Source organism: Temnothorax nylanderi, unplaced genomic scaffold (assembly GCF_030848795.1).
Source record: "Temnothorax nylanderi isolate EJ_2023f unplaced genomic scaffold, tnyl_v1.0 TNYL_tig0504_pilon, whole genome shotgun sequence".
In the NCBI taxonomy this organism is placed as follows: Eukaryota; Metazoa; Arthropoda; class Insecta; order Hymenoptera; family Formicidae; genus Temnothorax; species Temnothorax nylanderi.
Window position 1 is genome coordinate 77,247 of NW_027249566.1, and position 19,221 is coordinate 96,467.

A 19,221-nucleotide genomic window follows, 5' to 3' on the forward strand; every position below is an offset into this window, starting at 1 on the left:
GCACATGTGTATGGACCAATCAATTTTCTTATGCTTACGCATTATGCGTTGTGCAGAAGTGTGTGCTTCCCACTTGAAGGTCTTTAAGCCCCGGACACACACTTTTTCGTAACAGTAACAGTAAAGTTTCGACCAATCGCTTTGTTCGATTCGGGAACATACGGTCGTACATACGTTCCCGATTCAAGCAACGCGATTGGTCGAAACTTTCTGTTACTGTTACGAAAAACTGTGTGTCCGGGCCCTTAAAGGCTGTTGCACATAACAAAGTTTAAAGGTCAATCCAGACAAACTTGCATAGCGCATAAACATAAGCATAAGAGAATTGATTGGTCCGTATGCATGTGCATAAGGAAATAGACCAATCCGTTTCTTTATGCATATGGTTATGCACCTATGCAAGTTTGTCTGGATAAACTTTTATGGCTTCTGCCCACAGAACACGGAAACGCTTGCCGCGCGGCAAGAAGCGACACGGTAGCTAATAACTTTTGGTTCTTACAGAAAAGTGACACGTTGCTTGGTTACCGCGTCGCTCCTTGCTGCGCAGCAAGCGTTTCCGCGTCCTGTGGGCAGAAGCCATTAGTCATAATTGTAAGGCCATAAGAAAATAGACCAATCACACTCGATTATTCTTCAAACGCAAGGAGAATAATCGATTATGATTGGTTTATTTTTTTACGACCTTACGATTATGGCTGAATCTTTGTTACGTGCAATGGCCTTAAGTTTGATCAAAATAAGCTCATAATCGTATTCATATATCGCATCGTTTATATTAAAGGAAATTCAAGGTTTATTGTACTAATTGCCAGTTTACGTACAGAAATGATTTATTTTTAAATTATGATCAAATTACAATCAATACAAATATATCGGAAACAAGCAAGTTAGAGAATATCTCAGTTTTTTGGCTACCATAAGAATATTCAGATAAAATGACAGCTATTTTGTTAGGTGTCGATATATTGCATCAACCGCCATGTGTTTTTGCAAAATTCATGAGATACGTCCTATTAGTTATTATCATATCCGACAGAAGAAACAACTGTTTTAAATTGATAACTGATTTTTAATAAATGTTGATAATCAATTTAAAACAATTGATCATATCTATTTTATAGCTTAGTATAGTAAAGCTAGTTTATTTGTTCAGACATCCACATTTCCACTAAGTATTATTATAGTAATAAAGGTATGCGCTAAGTCTGTACTTTAGCTAGATATCATAAAACATGTATCATTCTTTCTCTCTGGTACATCATACATTGGTATTACTAAGTATACGTTTACTTTCTTTTTAAATCATACGAAACAATGCAGAAAAAAACTCGATATCGAATTCTAAAGTTTGATATAGTGTATGCTTAGACTGTAGTAAAAGTAAAAAAATATATATATAATAATTAAAAGAAAAGGAAAAAAAAGAGAAAAAAAAGAAAGAAAAGACGCTTAATTACGTGAAAAGTGTATTCAGGAAATAAAAATCGATTCCTTGTGCACATCTGACCGTGTTAAATTCAAACAAGTCATTTTCGTCATCATCATAATGTTATTAATCAACACAGCTTTGAAACGTAAAAATCTAGTGTTGTTAAATAACTCTACTAATAATCGTAAATCAAAACTCAATTTTCTCAAGTAAATAGAAAGGAACATCATTGGGAACACCTTTGAACCAGAATTTCTTGAAGCTGCCGCCTACCATTGTTACGATTAAATAATAACAGAAATCCATTTTCCTTGTACCGCATCGAGTTACATCTTAGTTATGTCACATTCATTTTTCGGTTTTCATAATCACCTCCGATAGCGCGTATCAAAGTAATCGACGAGATTATTGGGTCGAGTAATAAAGTGATAAAGTATCAAAGCAACAATACATATTTTACCTCAATACGGAACATTCGTGAAAAGTATGTTGAATAATTTGCCCATCGGATTAAGACACTATCAAGCTAAATTAAATAAACTCGATACCAGAACATCACACTACGAATACCAAATTGTATATATTGTGTAAGTACTGAGCGACATATCTAGATGAAAAATCTATCCAGAGCGATAATTGACGTACAAACCGCGCGTTATCCAACCTAATATTGGATCGTTAAACGTTAACAAGTGACCAAGGTGTACCATACGATACATCCACATAAGTTAGGAGAGCTTAGTATAAAAATGAGGCACAGTTTCACAAACAGGAAATCCTTCTTACCAAATGCTACTCCTCTATCTCCCAATAAATATATCCGTATATCAAACATGACAGTGTAATTACCATCATTAAACTAAACCATGCATGGATATTAATATTATGTGTCCTTAAATGTGTTTAAGGAGAATGACGATTTCTTAAATAACTGTCGTATTCTTATGTCGGTAACAAACAGTCTTAACAACGAGTGTAGACTAATCATGACGCGTTCTATAATCGTGTAATCCTTGCGTCGGTATGCGTCATGTTACGTGCTGGGAGTTAATAATTCTCATCAGGTGTAACGTAGCAACGTTAGTAGCGATTGGCAATTGGTGACGACGCAACGTAATTGCTTAATCACTGGTACCATTAATCAGAGTTTCTTTAGGCTTATTGCTCTGCTGCATATGAGGAGGACGAGACCGATGTTCTCTTTGGCCTTTAGGTCCCTGAGAACTGTTGTTAGATATGGATACGTCGTTCGCGGGTGTTCCTTCCTTGCTATTCATGGTCGATTGGTCGCACGGGCCGGCATTACTGCCTAAACAAATGTATATAGATTAACTCTAAATGTATTCATATACATATACAAATATGCGCGTCAGCCTACCGATCAAGCACGTCTTTCACACGCGTACACACGCACACGTGTACACGCGCACGTGTACACGCGCACGCACGCACACACACACGCGCGTGATCAATAAGTATTATTATTATTACCTTTATCAATGCTTGAAACATCTTGGCTGTCTAAAACAGTGTCTTCGTCATCGGTAGTACGACGATATTCATCTCTGCGATCTCTACGCTAGGTTGGAAGATGACTTTGTCTGCCACTCATATATCCTAAATTACTTCTCTGATAACCACCTCTTGACAGTAAAGCCCCGAACGCAATCTTCACTGCTGTCCAAAATATCTCTACGTAATCTTAATAAACTTTTATAAAACAATTTCGAAATAATACAAGCGATAATAATTTTTATTATTACCTCTCTATATATCTTAAATATGCATGAATTTTCTTCCAACTATATTTGTAATGTCATCAACTTTTCACGCTTGTTGAATATTTGCACCATGAGCACTAATAGCTAATCCCATCAGATCTTCTCGAACATTAAATTCATCGGTATATCTAAAATAAGGCAAATTTTACATAATGCAAAAACAGTAATTATTACATCTGCTTATATATATAAAATATATGATTACAAAGATAAATATAATTTACTGTCTGTATCAAAAATCTATAATTACTGTAACGTATACCTTAGATTAGATTTGTACGAACAAGCAATAAATATTGAAACATTATAGATGACGTTAAAAGATAATAGTTACTTTCCATTTACATCAAAACTCAGATAATTCTCACTTGTGATGTCATTCTGTCTTTATTATTCATTAATTGCCAAAAAGGCTAGAACGACGTCACAAGTGAGAACTTATCTGAGTTTTGATGTAAAAATGTAAAGCACCTATTAATATGTAAAATATAATTTATATATATTTATTTATTTACTAATAATATCATGTATATTTATATAAAATTCTAACCTCGCGAGACACCACGCGAGCACACGTCATTGCGTTAAAAGATATTAATGTATAATATAATTTATATATATTTATTTACCAATATTTTATCAATAAATATTTATATATAATAGTGAATTATATTTATTATATAATAAAAAATCCTACTAACCTCGCAAAACACCACGCGAACACACGCCACACACGTCACATCGCACGATTTACACACGCGAAACTCGCCAAACTCGCCGCAATCTCGATCGCGCCGTCAATCTCGACCGCGCGCCAGCCAATCACGCACGCGGAAAAGCGGCAACACTACGTGCGAGATATTCGACTCCAAACAACAACTTCTCGCGTCTCCATGACTTTTTTTAGAAAGGATAGGAAAACGCATAAATAACAAGAATTTCTGCTCAGATAATAACCTTACAGATCAAGAAATATGAGCGAATGAAAAAAACTGTTATGTGCGCGTTATCTCTACTCGCTCGAGTAGTTTTAACCGGTTCCGAGATAAAAACCTAATTTGCCTCCACTATGTTGCAAAGAATTTCGGCTGTTGCATAACGTCGATCGCGCGCGCGAAGAGGCTTGGAGGACGTGTTTACGACACGGCCGCAAGGCCGTCATCGACTCGTCGCAACATTGTTGCGCTGGTTGCGCAGCGCCCAAATTCATGGACAAAAGCCGTTTTATGAAACGTAAAATAGAAAGTTTTTCTTTTTGTAAATCAAAAGCGTAATGTTTAAAGTATAGGAAAACGCATAAATAACAAGAATTTCTGCTCAGATAATAACTTTACAGATCAAGAAATATGAGCGAATGAAAAAAACTGTTATGTGCGCGTTATCTCTACTCACTCATTCAGTAACAGCCCTTCTCTCGCTCGCTCGACGAGTCGATGACGGCGTTGCGGCCATATCACCGCGAGAAGTCTTCATTATTATTTGCCTTTCACCGTCCCTTCTCGAATCGTTAACTCGAGTGGGGAAACATAATATAAAAGCACATCCGCCCAGTGCGCGCTTTCATTGTTGAGTGATCAAGCAGACTGTGAACAAGCAGAAAAACTAAAGTAAGTATTATTCATTTCTTGCTTCTCTTTTTATTTCTCCAATCCTTTGTGTTATAGTTCGAAGTAAATCCTTCTTTGTTTGTGTGGTCCAACCATGTTTGATTCCGTAATAAAGAGAAAAATCTGAAAATGCAATGTACATATCTGTTATATATATATAATTTTAGAATTTAGAATTAAAAATTTTAGAATCTATAACAAATATTGTTTGCAAAATTAGAATTTTTATTTATTATGATTAAGATTATTATAATAATAAAAAAAATATTATTTACCAACTATTGCGTTAATTGCAATAGGATGTAAGCATGAGACTTTAACATTTTGCCGGTTTTTTCCTTGTGATCTAGGAGTTTGTCCAGTCAGAGTACAGTTAATTAATGCTTCTTTTTTAAACACTCCTGTTAACAGTCTCCTAACAATATGTGATGATCTGTGACAATTCCCTAAAGCTGCATAATATATTGCATTTCTACAATAGAAATTATTCTTCAAGTGTATCATCTGCAATCAATTTTTTTTCTGTTTAATAATTTACTGTGTGATTATACATTTATGAAATATTATTGAATCTGGAAAATTAAATTAATATTTACAATAAATAATCTCTATTTAGAATATTTACCTTAAGCTCGAAGTTCTTCCCATATAACTGAGTATCTGTATCTTCAAATTCTTCTATTTCAATATCACTATCGTTCTCAAGATTTTCTATATTATTATCAACATTCTCATCAACAGTATTATCAACCGAATTTGTAATTTCAGATTGCGTATCTGAGTTATTTTCTATTTCCATTTCGAGATTGTTAATGTTCTGTGATGGATTTAACTGACAGGAATCTTTATCTATCTCCTTTAACACTAAACAGATATGAAATATAAACTTATTATACATACATTGTATATTGATAATATTAACGTAATTTATATAATTTATATTATAATATAAATTTCAGCACGTAGCAAACTCACAAGATTTTTCTTTTAACTCTTTTCTGGTTTCAAAAAGCATTTTTTTCAATTCTTCCTTTGTCGGACTATGATCCTGTAAAGATTTCACACAAACCATATTTAATTTATAAGTAATAAGAAATAATATTTTGATTAAAATAATGTATGTATTATTTAAAAATCACCATTTTTTTATTATCTTGTGAAGTATTGTAGTCATCAATCATTGTACTTGAACTCGATAAATCTATCGTGCTATTACTAGCATGATTATTGCTATCACTGGCATTGTTATAAGTAGTTTTGAATTACTACATTTATTCAATACATCAAAAACTACAGAATTTGATGTCCTCTGTATTTTTTTTAAGACCTAAAATTTTGCAATTAACAATTTATAAATTACAATATAAACAATATAATATATTAAATTATAACGTACCTTTTTAGTATTATTTTTGCTTTTAGCATTAGCTATTTTTGATGATGTGCATAAAGACGGCGATGGTTCTATGTTCCTTCTTTTACGAAGAGACATTTCTGTTTTATTTGATTCCTTACTTTTTTAAACTTTTTCCATCAATTTCAACTTATCGAATTGTTTTTCCAGGTAACATTTATTATCTGTAATAGTTTTTTAGAAAGTTATTAGAAATTGGTATACAATATAATATAATAATGACTAATAGTGAATAATAATTTCTACATAACAGACGTATATAGATTTAAATTAACTTTACCTGAATAATCTATCACTTTTCCAGTATATATTGTTTATTATTATAAGTAAATATCACTTCATCACCTTTGTTAATATTTTCTTCGTTAAAAATAACGTTTTCATTTTCCACACAACTGTAGGAATTATCGCTAGCACAATACAAAATAAACATTTTCAACAAACAGTTGCACGGAATATGTTAATAAGAAACTCGAGATAGTTCACCACGTGGTGTACCGTTATCGAATATTTTACAATATACTTCGCGCGTTGAGTTGCTTTGCGGTAGGGACGTTGAGAAAAAGTAAGCCGTGGATCACACACACACACACACACAATCGAGAACCGCCGACCACGTACACGTGCTGCGCAGAACGCTCTGCGCGACACGGTTCTCGATTGTTACGTGTGGCATATATCTTATTTCTATATACATATTACTGGTCTCCTGTCTGGATTAGGTTTCCGCACAATAGAAAAATTACAATAGTGTATATGCAAAAAATTATTCAGCGCTATTAATTTATAACGTTTTTTCAGTGTGCACATCAAGTGTTGCACTTGTACATACAGTAAAAGTTTTTTCATTAAAAAACGCTAATAGAGAGCTTCAGAAGTAAACTTCAATTGTAAACGGTACAGTATATGTCTCTCTCGTTCAATGGCCAAATATATTCGATACGATTAACGATATTATACACTAAATGTTTGAGATAATTGACGATCAATAACTTTATACTAAATAATACTGCATTGAAAAATTAAAAATATTTTTTAATTAATATTTTTTAATTAATATTTTAAAGCTTAAGTCTAATTAAATTATATAAATATTATAGCTTAATTATAATTATAATTTATAATAAAAACACACAAAACAATAACATATGCGTTTTTAGGAAATTATATATATTTAGACAAAATGGCCAGTGAATATATACTTCCACGAAAAAGATATAAACTGTGGGAAGAAAATATAAATGTTCCGGTATGTATAAAAACTATTTTTATATTTTGTATATAATGTTTAAAAGATGAACATTATAAATTATATAATAGAAATGTTTTTATGCAAATAGATTTTTGTTAGAAACCGTCAACGATGGGATAAAAAAATTGCACTATCAATTCCTGATATACATGAAAGTGGCAATGAGACTATAAATAAACAAAATTTTACACAAGCTTCGAATACAAGTCATGAAGATAATCATTTAAGCTCTAGAAGTTGTAGCGATCATATTTATATAGATGAGGTATCTAATTCTGAAAACGAATCTATAAATGATTTCGTCGATCATAATCATGATTATGAAGATGATACTGCGGTGTTAGATGATATAAATTATAATGCAATTGATGTATGTAAATCATTATATGATGAGCATCATACAGATTTTAATGAAAGTACATTTTGCACTTCTTATAGTAATAATAAGAATGTTTTATTTAATGATAGTGCTCAAACTGTTGATGAAACAGTTTACAATTTAATAAATCTTTATATCAAACATAGGATGACAAAATCTAACTTAAAGGATATGCTAATAGTCATAAATAATATGCTTCCCCAGCCAAATTTGATGCCAAAAACTTTATATAAATTATTTTCTTATGTTAAAAATATTGTTCCTCCTTTTATTGTTATTAAACATTTCTATTGTAAAAAATGTATGTTATATAAAGGTGTAAATACTGCGTCAGAAGTGTGCAAATTGTGTTCAATAAGCGAAAATTCTTTTTTTTTTAAATTGATATAATGGAACAAATTAAGTGTCTTTTTGAACATAGGAATTCAGCTAAAATATTAAAAACGTTTCAGAAAAATGACTTAAATAACGGATTTAAAATTTCTGATATAACAGATAGATCCGAATACAAAAGGGTTAACTTTCGACAAAGTAGAGGAGAATATGATCTCACATTAATGTTAAATACTGACGGCTTATCTTTGTCAAAAAGTTCAAAAAGTAATTGTTGGCCTCTAATGTTTCAAATAATGGAATTACCTCAATATCTGAGAGAACAATTCATTATTATAGGTGGATTATGGTACGATGATCAAAAACCAGTAATGAATACTTTTTTACATCCTTTTTGTTTAAAATTACATAAATGTTTCCAAGATGGAATAAATTGGCTTCATCCTCAAATAAAATTGGTTTATAATACAAACATTGTTGTACCATTAATAATAGCTGATGCGCCTGCAAGAGCACAAATACTAAATACATACAATTTTAATGGGCAGTACGATTGTAATATCTGTGAAATTAAAACACAAGAATGTTTGAGAATTGAAAGCAAAAAAACTATTCGTATCTATCCTTTTGTAGAAAATGGCTGTACATTGAGAACTAATGAAAGAATGATTGAACAAAGCCAAATAGCATTTAGAGAAAATGTTGCCAATGCTACAGGTGTAAAAGGACCAACAATTATTTCTGTACTTCCGTTTCTAGATCTTGGAACTTGTGTAATTCCAGAATATATGCATTCTGTGTTACTTGGAACTGTAAAACAGATTTTAAATACATGGTTGCAAAAAGATGGACCTTGGAGTTTAAAAAAATATTTAAATAAAATGAATAATTATTTGCTACAAATTAAACTTCCAGATACATTTAATCGATTACCAAGAAGTCTGAATTTAATACACTTTTATAAAGCTTCAGAATATTACAATTGGCTTCTATATTATTCCGTTCCTACCTTAAAGAATTATTTGCCTACACAATATTTTCAACATTGGCTTTTGCTTGTTATGTCTATATTTATTTTACTAAAGCGCGATATAACGTTACTTGATATTGAAGATGCAGAATTTATGTTAAAAATATTTGTGAAGCAAATTCCAGATCTTTATAATGATAGACAACTTACATATAATGTGCATCAGTTATTACATCTTGGTATTTGCGTTAAACGTTGGGGTCCTTTATGGGCTACTTCAGCATTTCCATTTGAAAATTATAATGGAATAATAGCGAGTTTATCACACGCATCTAAGAATATAGGCCAAGAAATTATTAATAATTTATCTATACTTTACGGCGTGACTATTTTAAAGACTAAAATTATTCTTCATAAAGAAAAAAAATTTGTTGAGTATTTAGATAAAAATATTTCAGATTTGCTATTGACAGAGCAAGACAAAAACTTCTTAAGTCAAGTATTGGCTGGGGATTTTCTTATTTATGGCAGAGCAAACATAAAAAATGAGACATTTACTTCTGAAATTTGTTCTAGACACAATAAAACTAATAGTTATACAGTACAAATAACAAACAATTCTTCTGATTCTGCAATATATGGCATGATAAGATTTTTTATAAAAGCTAATAATTATGTTATGTACATTGTTTTGCGGAGATTTAAAATTATTCATACTAAAATATTCTATCATGAAGAATTACGGAAGCAAGTAAAGTATATATTGCCTGTTGAAATAGATGATCAATATCTCATATTAAAATTAATGGACATTAAAACCATTAATAAAGTTGTAAATTCTATTATGTGAACAATAAAATATATGTGTACACACACATACATATGAAAATAAAATTATACATTATTCTTACTAGAAAAATGGTATTTTTACGCGAATTTATTATTTATTATTTCAATCAAACATTAAAATATAAATATATATATATAATTATATCTAATTTGGCGCAATTATATATAAGTTTGTATATAATTTGATGTATCTCAACTTGAAAAAAAATTTTAATATTACTTTGCATAATTTGATATGGAGTTATAAATATTTTGATATAATTACATATAATTATTTACTCGAAAAAGACTTTTGATATAACTTTACATAATTTGATATAGAGTTATAAATATTTTGATATAATTACATATAAATATTTATTCAAAAAAGAGTTTTAATATAATATTGTATAATTCGATATGGAATTATACATATCTTGATATAATTATATATAATTATTTACTCAGAAAAGAATTGTAATATAATGTTGCATAATTTGATATGGAGTTATAAATATTTTGATATAATTGCATATAAATGAATACATAAATAGATCTTATTATATATAATTATATATAATATATATATAATTATATATAATATGGTATAATTAGATAAAATTTTATATAAACATTTTTTCCCGGGGACACGTCCGTGTAATATAAAGATCGCATTCTGTTTAACATCAAAATAAAATAAAAATATTACTTTTACAACATAAAAATAACATTGATTCATACAATATTGTGACGGTCGCGAATGATCTTTTTTTACCTCTACTTTATTCTTCATTCGACAAGAAGCTCCCTTGATGACAATGTAAACTAAAATAATAAATTATTTTATTCATTCTATTCGATAATAAGCATGAAAAAGGTAATGCTTGTTTTCTGATGCAGACAGTTACCATTGACTCTTCGTCAGAGAAACAGCTAGAGATTGAAAAGAGATTTAACATCGCATTATGAACAGTAACGACGATCAGGTATACAAAACAAATTCTATTCCTTTGGTACTTGTAATAATTCTTTCGTACTTACACTGTATAATAAACTCAGTTTTTTGTAACAAATAAAAATAATAAATTAACTATATCCCTTTTCAAGAGAGAAACAAAAGCTTGCTATTTCCTCATAAAAGGAAATTATAAAAAAAACTTTCCTCCCGATAATGTTACATAATTATTCGCAAAATTTACACCTTTCGTAGAAATAATTTTACATAAAAATATATCAAATTCTCTTTATCTATCCATCTATCTATCTATCTTCTTTATTTCTGTACAATTTTTTAAATTCATTAAAATTTATAAAACTTTTCCAAAAGAAGTTTCAATGTGTAAAAATCGAAGATCATCTTCACTAAATTTTACTTGTTAGCCTCTTTTGTTTTAACTGTCTCATATAATATACAAATAATATTCTAAAGCATTAACAATAATTAAAATACATAATTACATAACTACAAGTTTATAATTGAAAATATATCATCCGATGAAAAAAAGATAATGTAATTAACACACATTTTTATATCAACCGATACTAAATGTTCTTATTAAAAAATTTTCTTTTTCAGACAATCATGATAAAAACGTACAATATGTTGCTTCTTCTAGCAGAGATATTATTTCTTATTTTAAAAGTTATATATTATATTTGTGAAGACGTGTACAGATTAATCGTTCCAACGAAAAAAAAGAGTGTAGCTGGCGAAATTGTTTTGGTGCGTATGAAATTTTTAATATGGGCACTATGTATATATAAAAAAACATACAAATAAATTAAGAATTTACACATTGTTTCATCAAAATTTTATTTCGCTCACAAAGCTCTTAAAAATGGTGAGAAAGCAATGTACAAATTCCTAATTTTCTTCTTTTGTTAGTGTAAACAAGTGTTATCTGAAATTACATTGCGTGTGTGTGTGTGTGTGTGTGTGTGTGAGAGAGAGCAAATAAAAAAATACTTATTTTACAATTAGACTCTGAGCTGAGATTCTTTATTTGATGACATATTCGTTTTCATATTTTATTAAGTAAATTCGTTCTTTAATGCATACAATTCAACAAGAAAATTTAAATATCAATGATATTTTGAACTTTAAAAGTTTGTAAATTGTAATTTCATAATTATAATTTGACAATTATAATTATATTTTAAATTATATTTTATATATTATATATTATCACAGATAACAGGTGCAGGTCACGGTATCGGAAAGGAATTAGCGATTGGCTATGCATCGTTAGGAGCAACAGCTGTTACATCTGTAAAATGCGACCAAATTTTAATTAGTATTGATAATTTAACAGGCGTTTACACATATTCGTACACGTGTAAATTTTATCGGAGTAGCTTTTTCTCACTCCATCGAGTCTTGTAAAAAAATCGCTGCAATTTACCGATACGCATACACTGGGTCTTTTCCCATTTTTTTGATTACTCTCATAGTTTCATTGTTTAGTTCGTCGTTTATATCCCAGCATCACTAGTGATATGCTGGGACATAAATGAAAAAACAAACAACGAATTAATGACATTAAAAGAATGGGAAGAGACTCATCTGTACATACAGTACGAGAGGAACCGCAGGTTCGGACATTTGGTTCACGCACTCGGTCGAGCGGCCGGTGGTGCGAAGCTACCATCCGTGGGATTATGCCTGAACGCCTCTAAGGCCGTATCCTCTCTAGTCAAAGGTGGCAATGATATCTCTAGGAGTCTCGTGAGTCGAAAGGCTCAAAACAATGTGACACACTACTAGGCGGCCGGTCCTCGCGGGCCGGTCGTCGCACGAGCCCGGTTTGCCGTACGGCGCCTCTGCCCGTCGTCGGGATCTCACCGCTTACGACGGCACGGCGTCTAACGGTCGAACATGAGTTTCGCGAGTTCGATGTCGAGACTCGGAATCGTCTGTAGACGACTTAGGTACCTGGCGAGATGATATGTACAGATGAGTCTGTATATACAAATGTATATACAGAAGAGTCTCTTCCCATTCTTTTAATGTCATTAATTCGTTGTTTGTTTTTTCATTTATGTCCCAGCATATCACTAGTGATGCTGGGATATAAACGACGAACTAAACAATGAAACTATGAGCGTAATAAAAAAAATGGGAAGAGACTCTGTATATGCGTATCGGAAAAATTGCAGCGATTTTTTTACAAGACTCGATGGAGTGAAAAAGCTACTCCGATAAAATTTACACGTGTACGAATATGTGTAAACGCCTGTTAAATTATCAATACTAATTAAAATTTGGTCGCATTTTACAGATGTAATGTAGCAGATAGGGAAGAAGTCTTCCGGGTAGCCGAGAAAGTAAAGAAAGAAGTAGGTGACGTTACTATCTTGGTCAACAACGCCGGCATAGGGGTTATTAAATCATTCCTGAATCACAGTCTCGATGAAATTGAACGGGTCATAAACGTCAATGCGACAGCGCATTTTTGGGTAAGTATTAATTGTATATCTCTCTGAAACATATATATGCCGAAGCTACGAGATATAGAAAATTACCATTAACGCAACTGCTATCATTTTATTTTTATAAAACAAATACATACAAATACAAGCTTGCTGCTCGTAATCGGAACGTACCGTACGATTTGGACGAGTATACATATAATTAAGTTCTCAAACCACTGTTCATAAAGGGATATTTCTTTCAGACATTGAAAGCATTCTTACCAAGTATGATCGAAAAAAATCACGGTCATATTGTGGCAGTTTCGTCAATAGCAGGACTTATTGGCGCTCCTTATGGGACTGTTTACTGCCCTTCAAAATTCGCAGTTAAAGGTAATTTATCCCTTATTTAACGATAATAACATTATATGAATAATGAAACATTATATAAACGAGTATAATAAATCATGTGAATAAAGATGAATATATTTACAATTAAATGAACTAAAAATTAAATAGGGGAGACCGGGGCTAGACCGTTAGTTTTTTTTCGGTGCCGATTTTTAACAACAAAATAAATAATTGTAGTTAAAAGTGGTATACCACTGTAAAGAGTGAACCTTTAGCTACAAAATTTATACAGGAAATTTTTATCTACGTCGCTTTGTTTAACCGGTATAGAGCAAAAACGACAACGGTGCAAAAATTGAAATCTCAAAAATGCCGGGGTTGAACCGCCACCCCCCCGGGATAAATCAGTTTCAGGTTTGATCGCCCATGAAATATTAGATATCTACACTGGATTCGTGTTCAGCATGCATTACTCTTTATAATCAGCATGCATTTATAATCACGTACCTCGAGATTTGGAGAGCAAATATTATTGCAGATATTACAAAATGTCCACGCGCAGAAAATTTCACTTTTCACCACGAAAACACGTTTGCCTCCGTAAAAATCATAACACGGCAGGTAACCTGCCGAAACTCCGTTGGTCACATGGGTACCATAAGCAGCGTTTACAATGTTAATAGCGAGTTCGCACAATATACAGGTTCCGAGATATTTGATTTGGCGGATTTACCCCGTTAGCGGTCTAGCCCCGGTCTCCCCTACGCGCGCGCGTACACATATACATATATCTTCTAATTCAAAGTACATCAACGTGTTCAATTAAAGCATTGGGTGCACCAAAAATATTATTTTTCCAAATATGTTAATGAACAGTTAATTTCAAACCTACAGAATTTAAATGTGATTACTTGATTTTATTCCGTTAAAATAAACTTGGTTGTTAATTAGTATGTTTTCATCATAGTGAATTACGCCTTTTATTTTAGATACTTATGCAAAAGCACGTAAGGCCAGTATTAAAGCTGAAGAAGACAGTGCAATTGATACAGCTGCTGGAGAAACTGATATAGAGAAGGGTAGAAAAAAACGCAAGCCTGTAAGATATGCAGAGTATGATAACTCTGAGCAGGTTGATGATCCTGTTCCAAAGAAATCAAAGAAACTGAAATATCCCTCTGATGATAGCAGTGATGAAGAAATTTCAACAGCAGATAATATCAAGGCAAAAGTAAAGACACTTTTGAAAAATAAAAATCAATTTTCTTCCCTTTGTCGATTAAAGAAGTCCATAACAGTAAAACGTACAGTTCTTCCTCCGCCCTCGTATACTGAATCATGTAATGCATCATCACAGTCTTCAGCTTCCGTATCGCAAGATACTTGCGTTGAGGATGATGAAAACTCAACAGTGAAATCTCTCTTCAATGATAGTAAGTTCAATTTTACGCAACTTGTGTATCTTACAATCTCATATTTTATAAAATGGCAATGTTTTACTTCTTAATCTATATTTTTATGATGCTGAAGAGAAAATAAGTTAACACATAGTGTTCAAAGTAAAGCTTCAAATTTTTCTTGAAAAGGCAAATTTTACATTTCTTTCTTTATTTTAAAAAGCTATTTTAGTTTTCACATATTTTATTGTATACATTACAATTTTCATTTTACTTTTTTTCCAGCGGATATGGAAATGCATATTTCTAACACCCCCAAAGACTACGCCTATAGGCAATTATAATCGCAATGAATCCTCTGAAATTACTTCATCTGTCAAGAAAGGTAAGGATGAAAATATTAACTTATATGATTATTTATTAGCACCGTTTTATAAAGAATTAAATTTTTCTTTCTGAAATTCAATGTCAAAGTTCTTTATCTGTATTTGTGGGTAAGGTTTCTTCTGTAGTTAAAACTTTATTCACAAAAGTTGCAACTTCCCAATCCTGCTCAAATTGTATGTATTTATGTTGTATTGTTTAGTTAGTTTTTCAGCTTACATGCATGATATAATCAATGCTTAAATAGCGCAGTCATGTATTTATTACTAATCTTACAGTTTCTCATGCAGTTTCGTATGAGTTTCATACTTTCATAAAATATTGGCTTCTATTTGATTTCTTGCAGTGTATAACAATCCATCGTGTTTCAATGCTCTACTTGTAGGAAATAAATCACCAATACATGAAACGATCTCCTCGTCTTTCGAAAGAACAATCTCTGTTAAAGAAGCCTCTACAAAAAAAGATACTTCTACATCCTGTCAATCTGTGACTCCTCAGCCAAGTCATAAGTGTAAGATTATGTATTATTTTCAGGTTATAACAAATTTTCTACTGATTTTGTATTAAGTTTATTTCCACAATTATATGTACTGATATATATTTTATTATATTTAACTGATCTTTTAACTATATGTTTCAGCTTCTTTGTCATCATTAATGAAAAATATGCATATGCAATTAGGTAAGTTGTTGGTTGCTTCTTGATTAAATTCTATTTTCTATTTGTTAACTATATATAATATACACATATGTTTTGTGTGTGTCATTTTTTATAAAAACGTTAATCTCCCCAACCTCCCTCTTTTTTTACTGATTTTTACTTGACTTTGACATCATTATATTATTACTTTATTTCAGATATTAATGTCGCTGCTGTCCTTCAAATTTTGGTGGATAGACAAGAGGAATTGAATGGAAAAGTTGAATATGGAAATCTAATGCTTCATAGGATTTATCGCAAGTTAGCTCCAGAAGAAGAAAAAGTAATGAAACCGAAAGGACTTCCTGCACTCCCCTTAAATGATGAAAATGCCTTTGAAGAATTTCAAAAGTTTCTTATATCTGATGATAATTTTTACCTTGTAGTAAGTATAGTTTTATTCATATTGTAGTAGTCATAGTTGGTTTGCAAGTTGAACTTAATAAGTACATCTTATTTCATTTTCGTAGATTATTTTTATTATATTATAATATAAACTATATTTTATATTTTAGTTTAGTTATTGCCGTTTACTTATTGCCTTATATGTTTTATTACTGTATCTTATATGTAATATTACTTATAGTAATATACCATTACTTATTGCATCTTATATATTTACAAATAAGTTATAAAAAAATTTCTATATCTCAATAAAGAAATTTTTGGCTTTTGGATATTTGTTCACCTACAGAAACGACATTGAATGCATATGATAATAGTTATAATACAATTGTACATAGTTTATAATACAATTGTGACAGTATTAAGTTTTTTTATATTTTTTTTTAAGTATAATGAAGAAAAGTTTCATCTATCAATAATCAATTATTCAATAATCGAATATGTATACAGTTTGTATTATCTACAGTTAAAATTCTCTTCTTTTTCAGATAGATTATTTTGGTAAATTAATGAAAGTTGATGAACGGACCGACGAATATACAGCTGTCGGCCGTATTCTGCCAAAAGTTATTACAAATTCTTTAGCTCAAATGATAAATTATGCAGGGTCAGGTTCAGTGAAGCTCAAGTTCCAAAATACGAAGCTTCATGAAGCAATTATTTGTAAGTTTTAATTTAGCACTTTACAAACAATATTTCTTATTTTCAAGTAAACACACTGATCTTTATTTTGTATATATAGATGCTGTTTTAAAGGTATTCCCTGATAGTAATTTGGTACAGGCGGAGAAGAAAATGTCACGTTGGTTCCACACAAGTAATCAGAGGAAAATCTAGTCGTGCAAATTCGTTTTATAGATTTTCCGTCTTTTTTCCGGTTTCCGTATTATATATTTATGTGTTATACATTTCTATATTATAAGCTTTATATTTACTGTAACGTCAAGAGATGTTACTTTATAAAAAATTTTATTTTTGTTTCTTTTTTATTTATAAAAAAATTTTTGATTAATATTTGATTAACATTTGTTTTTAATAATAGATATTAATATAACAAGTTTATTTTTTAGCATTAGATGTAAATCCAAGGAAAATAGAACAATCAAAATAATATTAATTTCACTTTCTGTTCTTCTTGGGAAAGTGCCATTTGTGCAATGAAGTTTATTACTTTTATAACAATAATTTATAATGAAATAAAGTTTCTACCATTTAATTTTGCGTAATATTCTTCTTTCTGAAAGTCATATTGAAATCAATATGATATCAAAAATAAGTCACCAAAACATCGCTAAAAATGTATCGAATGAGGTCATTATGATTTTTTCCGAAATGACTTTTAAGTGATGTCATTATGATGTCACTTTGAGTTTTATGTTCTACCCAGTAAACAATTTGTCAGCAAATTGTAACCAATTTGACACCAAATACGCGCAAAACTTGTCGACAAATCCGGTGCGATCTGTGTCTGCAATACTCTTGTGTTTTGCTAGCAAAGCTTGTGTACATGACTTGACACCAAATTGACGCCAAATATCGAGCAGAACAGGGCAGCAAAAGTTCAACGGCAAATTTGCGCCATATTGTAAACAAGGCTTGCCAACAAAAGCTCGACAGCAAATTTGTGCCAAATTGCGAGCAAACCTTGACGAAAAAACTTGACGCCAAATTGATATCAAATATCAAACAAGATTTGAGAACAATACTTAACAGCAAATTGGCACCAAATACAGAGCAAATCTTGATGACACAGCTTGACGCCAAATTGCAGCAAGCCTTGTTACGTAGCCATTAATAAATACTAAAATATATTTTTTTTTAGGAAAAATTAAAAGCATTAAATTATAAAAAGCATATAATTTTTTATTGATTTACAATAAATTATTTTATACATATGTTAAAAGAAATCTTTATATTTATAAAACATTATAATTATAAGACATTTATAAAATCTAACGGTGGCAATAAAATAATTAATTATATATTAATTACAGTAAATGTTATACAATGTGAATTTACTGACATATGCAAACATTTAACTTTGTCTACAGCACATACAATATTTGTAAACACTCGAGAATCTTATCTAATGCCTGGAACACATACTCCGTGCGCAGATAATGCATTGGCCGGTATAAGAAGGATTTATAGAATCTTACTGAAAACACGAGTATAATTTCTATGAAAATGCATCTAAAACAATATTCTTATAAGCCTAATACTACTAACTTTCCTTTCTTTAATCATACAATAATAACTACCGTGCATATTTAAACAACTAGTTCAAACGGGAGGGTCCCGTTTGTCTACAAAACGATTGCCTACAGGTTCGATTGCACACACTTATTGCACACAATCCCGATAGCACACATTTCAATTTGCCTACAGAGCGATTGCCTACAGGCATTATTGCGCACATATTTCTTTGTCTACACGATCATCTTGCACACAGCGCATTGCACACACGACCGTATTGCACACAGCGCATTGCACACATGGCTGTTATTGCACACACGACCGTATTGTACACAGTGCATTGCAAAAACGGCTGTATTGCACACAGCGTATTGCACG

The 19,221-nt window shown here is 31.0% G+C and overlaps 1 protein-coding gene and 1 pseudogene across 7 annotated transcripts; one reads left to right on the forward strand and one right to left on the reverse strand.

Annotated features, from left to right (window-relative positions):
* Positions 1-1,112: 1,112 nt before the first annotated feature.
* LOC139783476 (uncharacterized) lies at positions 1,113-6,206 on the reverse strand. 7 transcript variants are annotated; one of them, XM_071722657.1, is made up of 8 exons: positions 5,960-6,206; positions 5,796-5,868; positions 5,446-5,684; positions 5,100-5,324; positions 3,915-4,943; positions 3,196-3,341; positions 2,924-3,133; positions 1,113-2,741 (listed from the first exon to the last, which is right to left on the reverse strand). In XM_071722657.1, exons 1-5 carry the CDS (start codon positions 5,999-6,001, stop codon positions 4,872-4,874), a joined length of 651 nt encoding a protein of 216 aa, XP_071578758.1. In that variant the 5' UTR covers positions 6,002-6,206; the 3' UTR covers positions 1,113-2,741; positions 2,924-3,133; positions 3,196-3,341; positions 3,915-4,871. The 7 variants fall into 7 exon arrangements, with proteins under 7 accessions (XP_071578758.1, XP_071578756.1, XP_071578753.1 ...); XM_071722655.1 differs by having other exon boundaries at positions 2,924-3,106; positions 5,096-5,324; XM_071722652.1 differs by having other exon boundaries at positions 2,924-3,109; positions 5,096-5,324.
* On the forward strand, positions 4,687-17,863 carry LOC139783477 (uncharacterized; annotated as a pseudogene).
* Positions 17,864-19,221: the final 1,358 nt, after the last annotated feature.

Excerpts from the sequence above, each read along its gene's own strand:
- LOC139783476 (XM_071722655.1), bottom strand. The coding sequence starts at position 6,001 with ATGATTGATGACTACAATACTTCACAAGATAATAAAAAAATG. Across the intron at positions 5,685-5,795 it reads AGAGTTAAAAGAAAAATCTT|TGTTAAAGGAGATAGATAAA; the intron begins GTGAGTTTGCTA and ends ATATCTGTTTAG. Across the intron at positions 5,325-5,445 it reads GGAAGAACTTCGAGCTTAAG|ATGATACACTTGAAGAATAA; the intron begins GTAAATATTCTA and ends AATTGATTGCAG.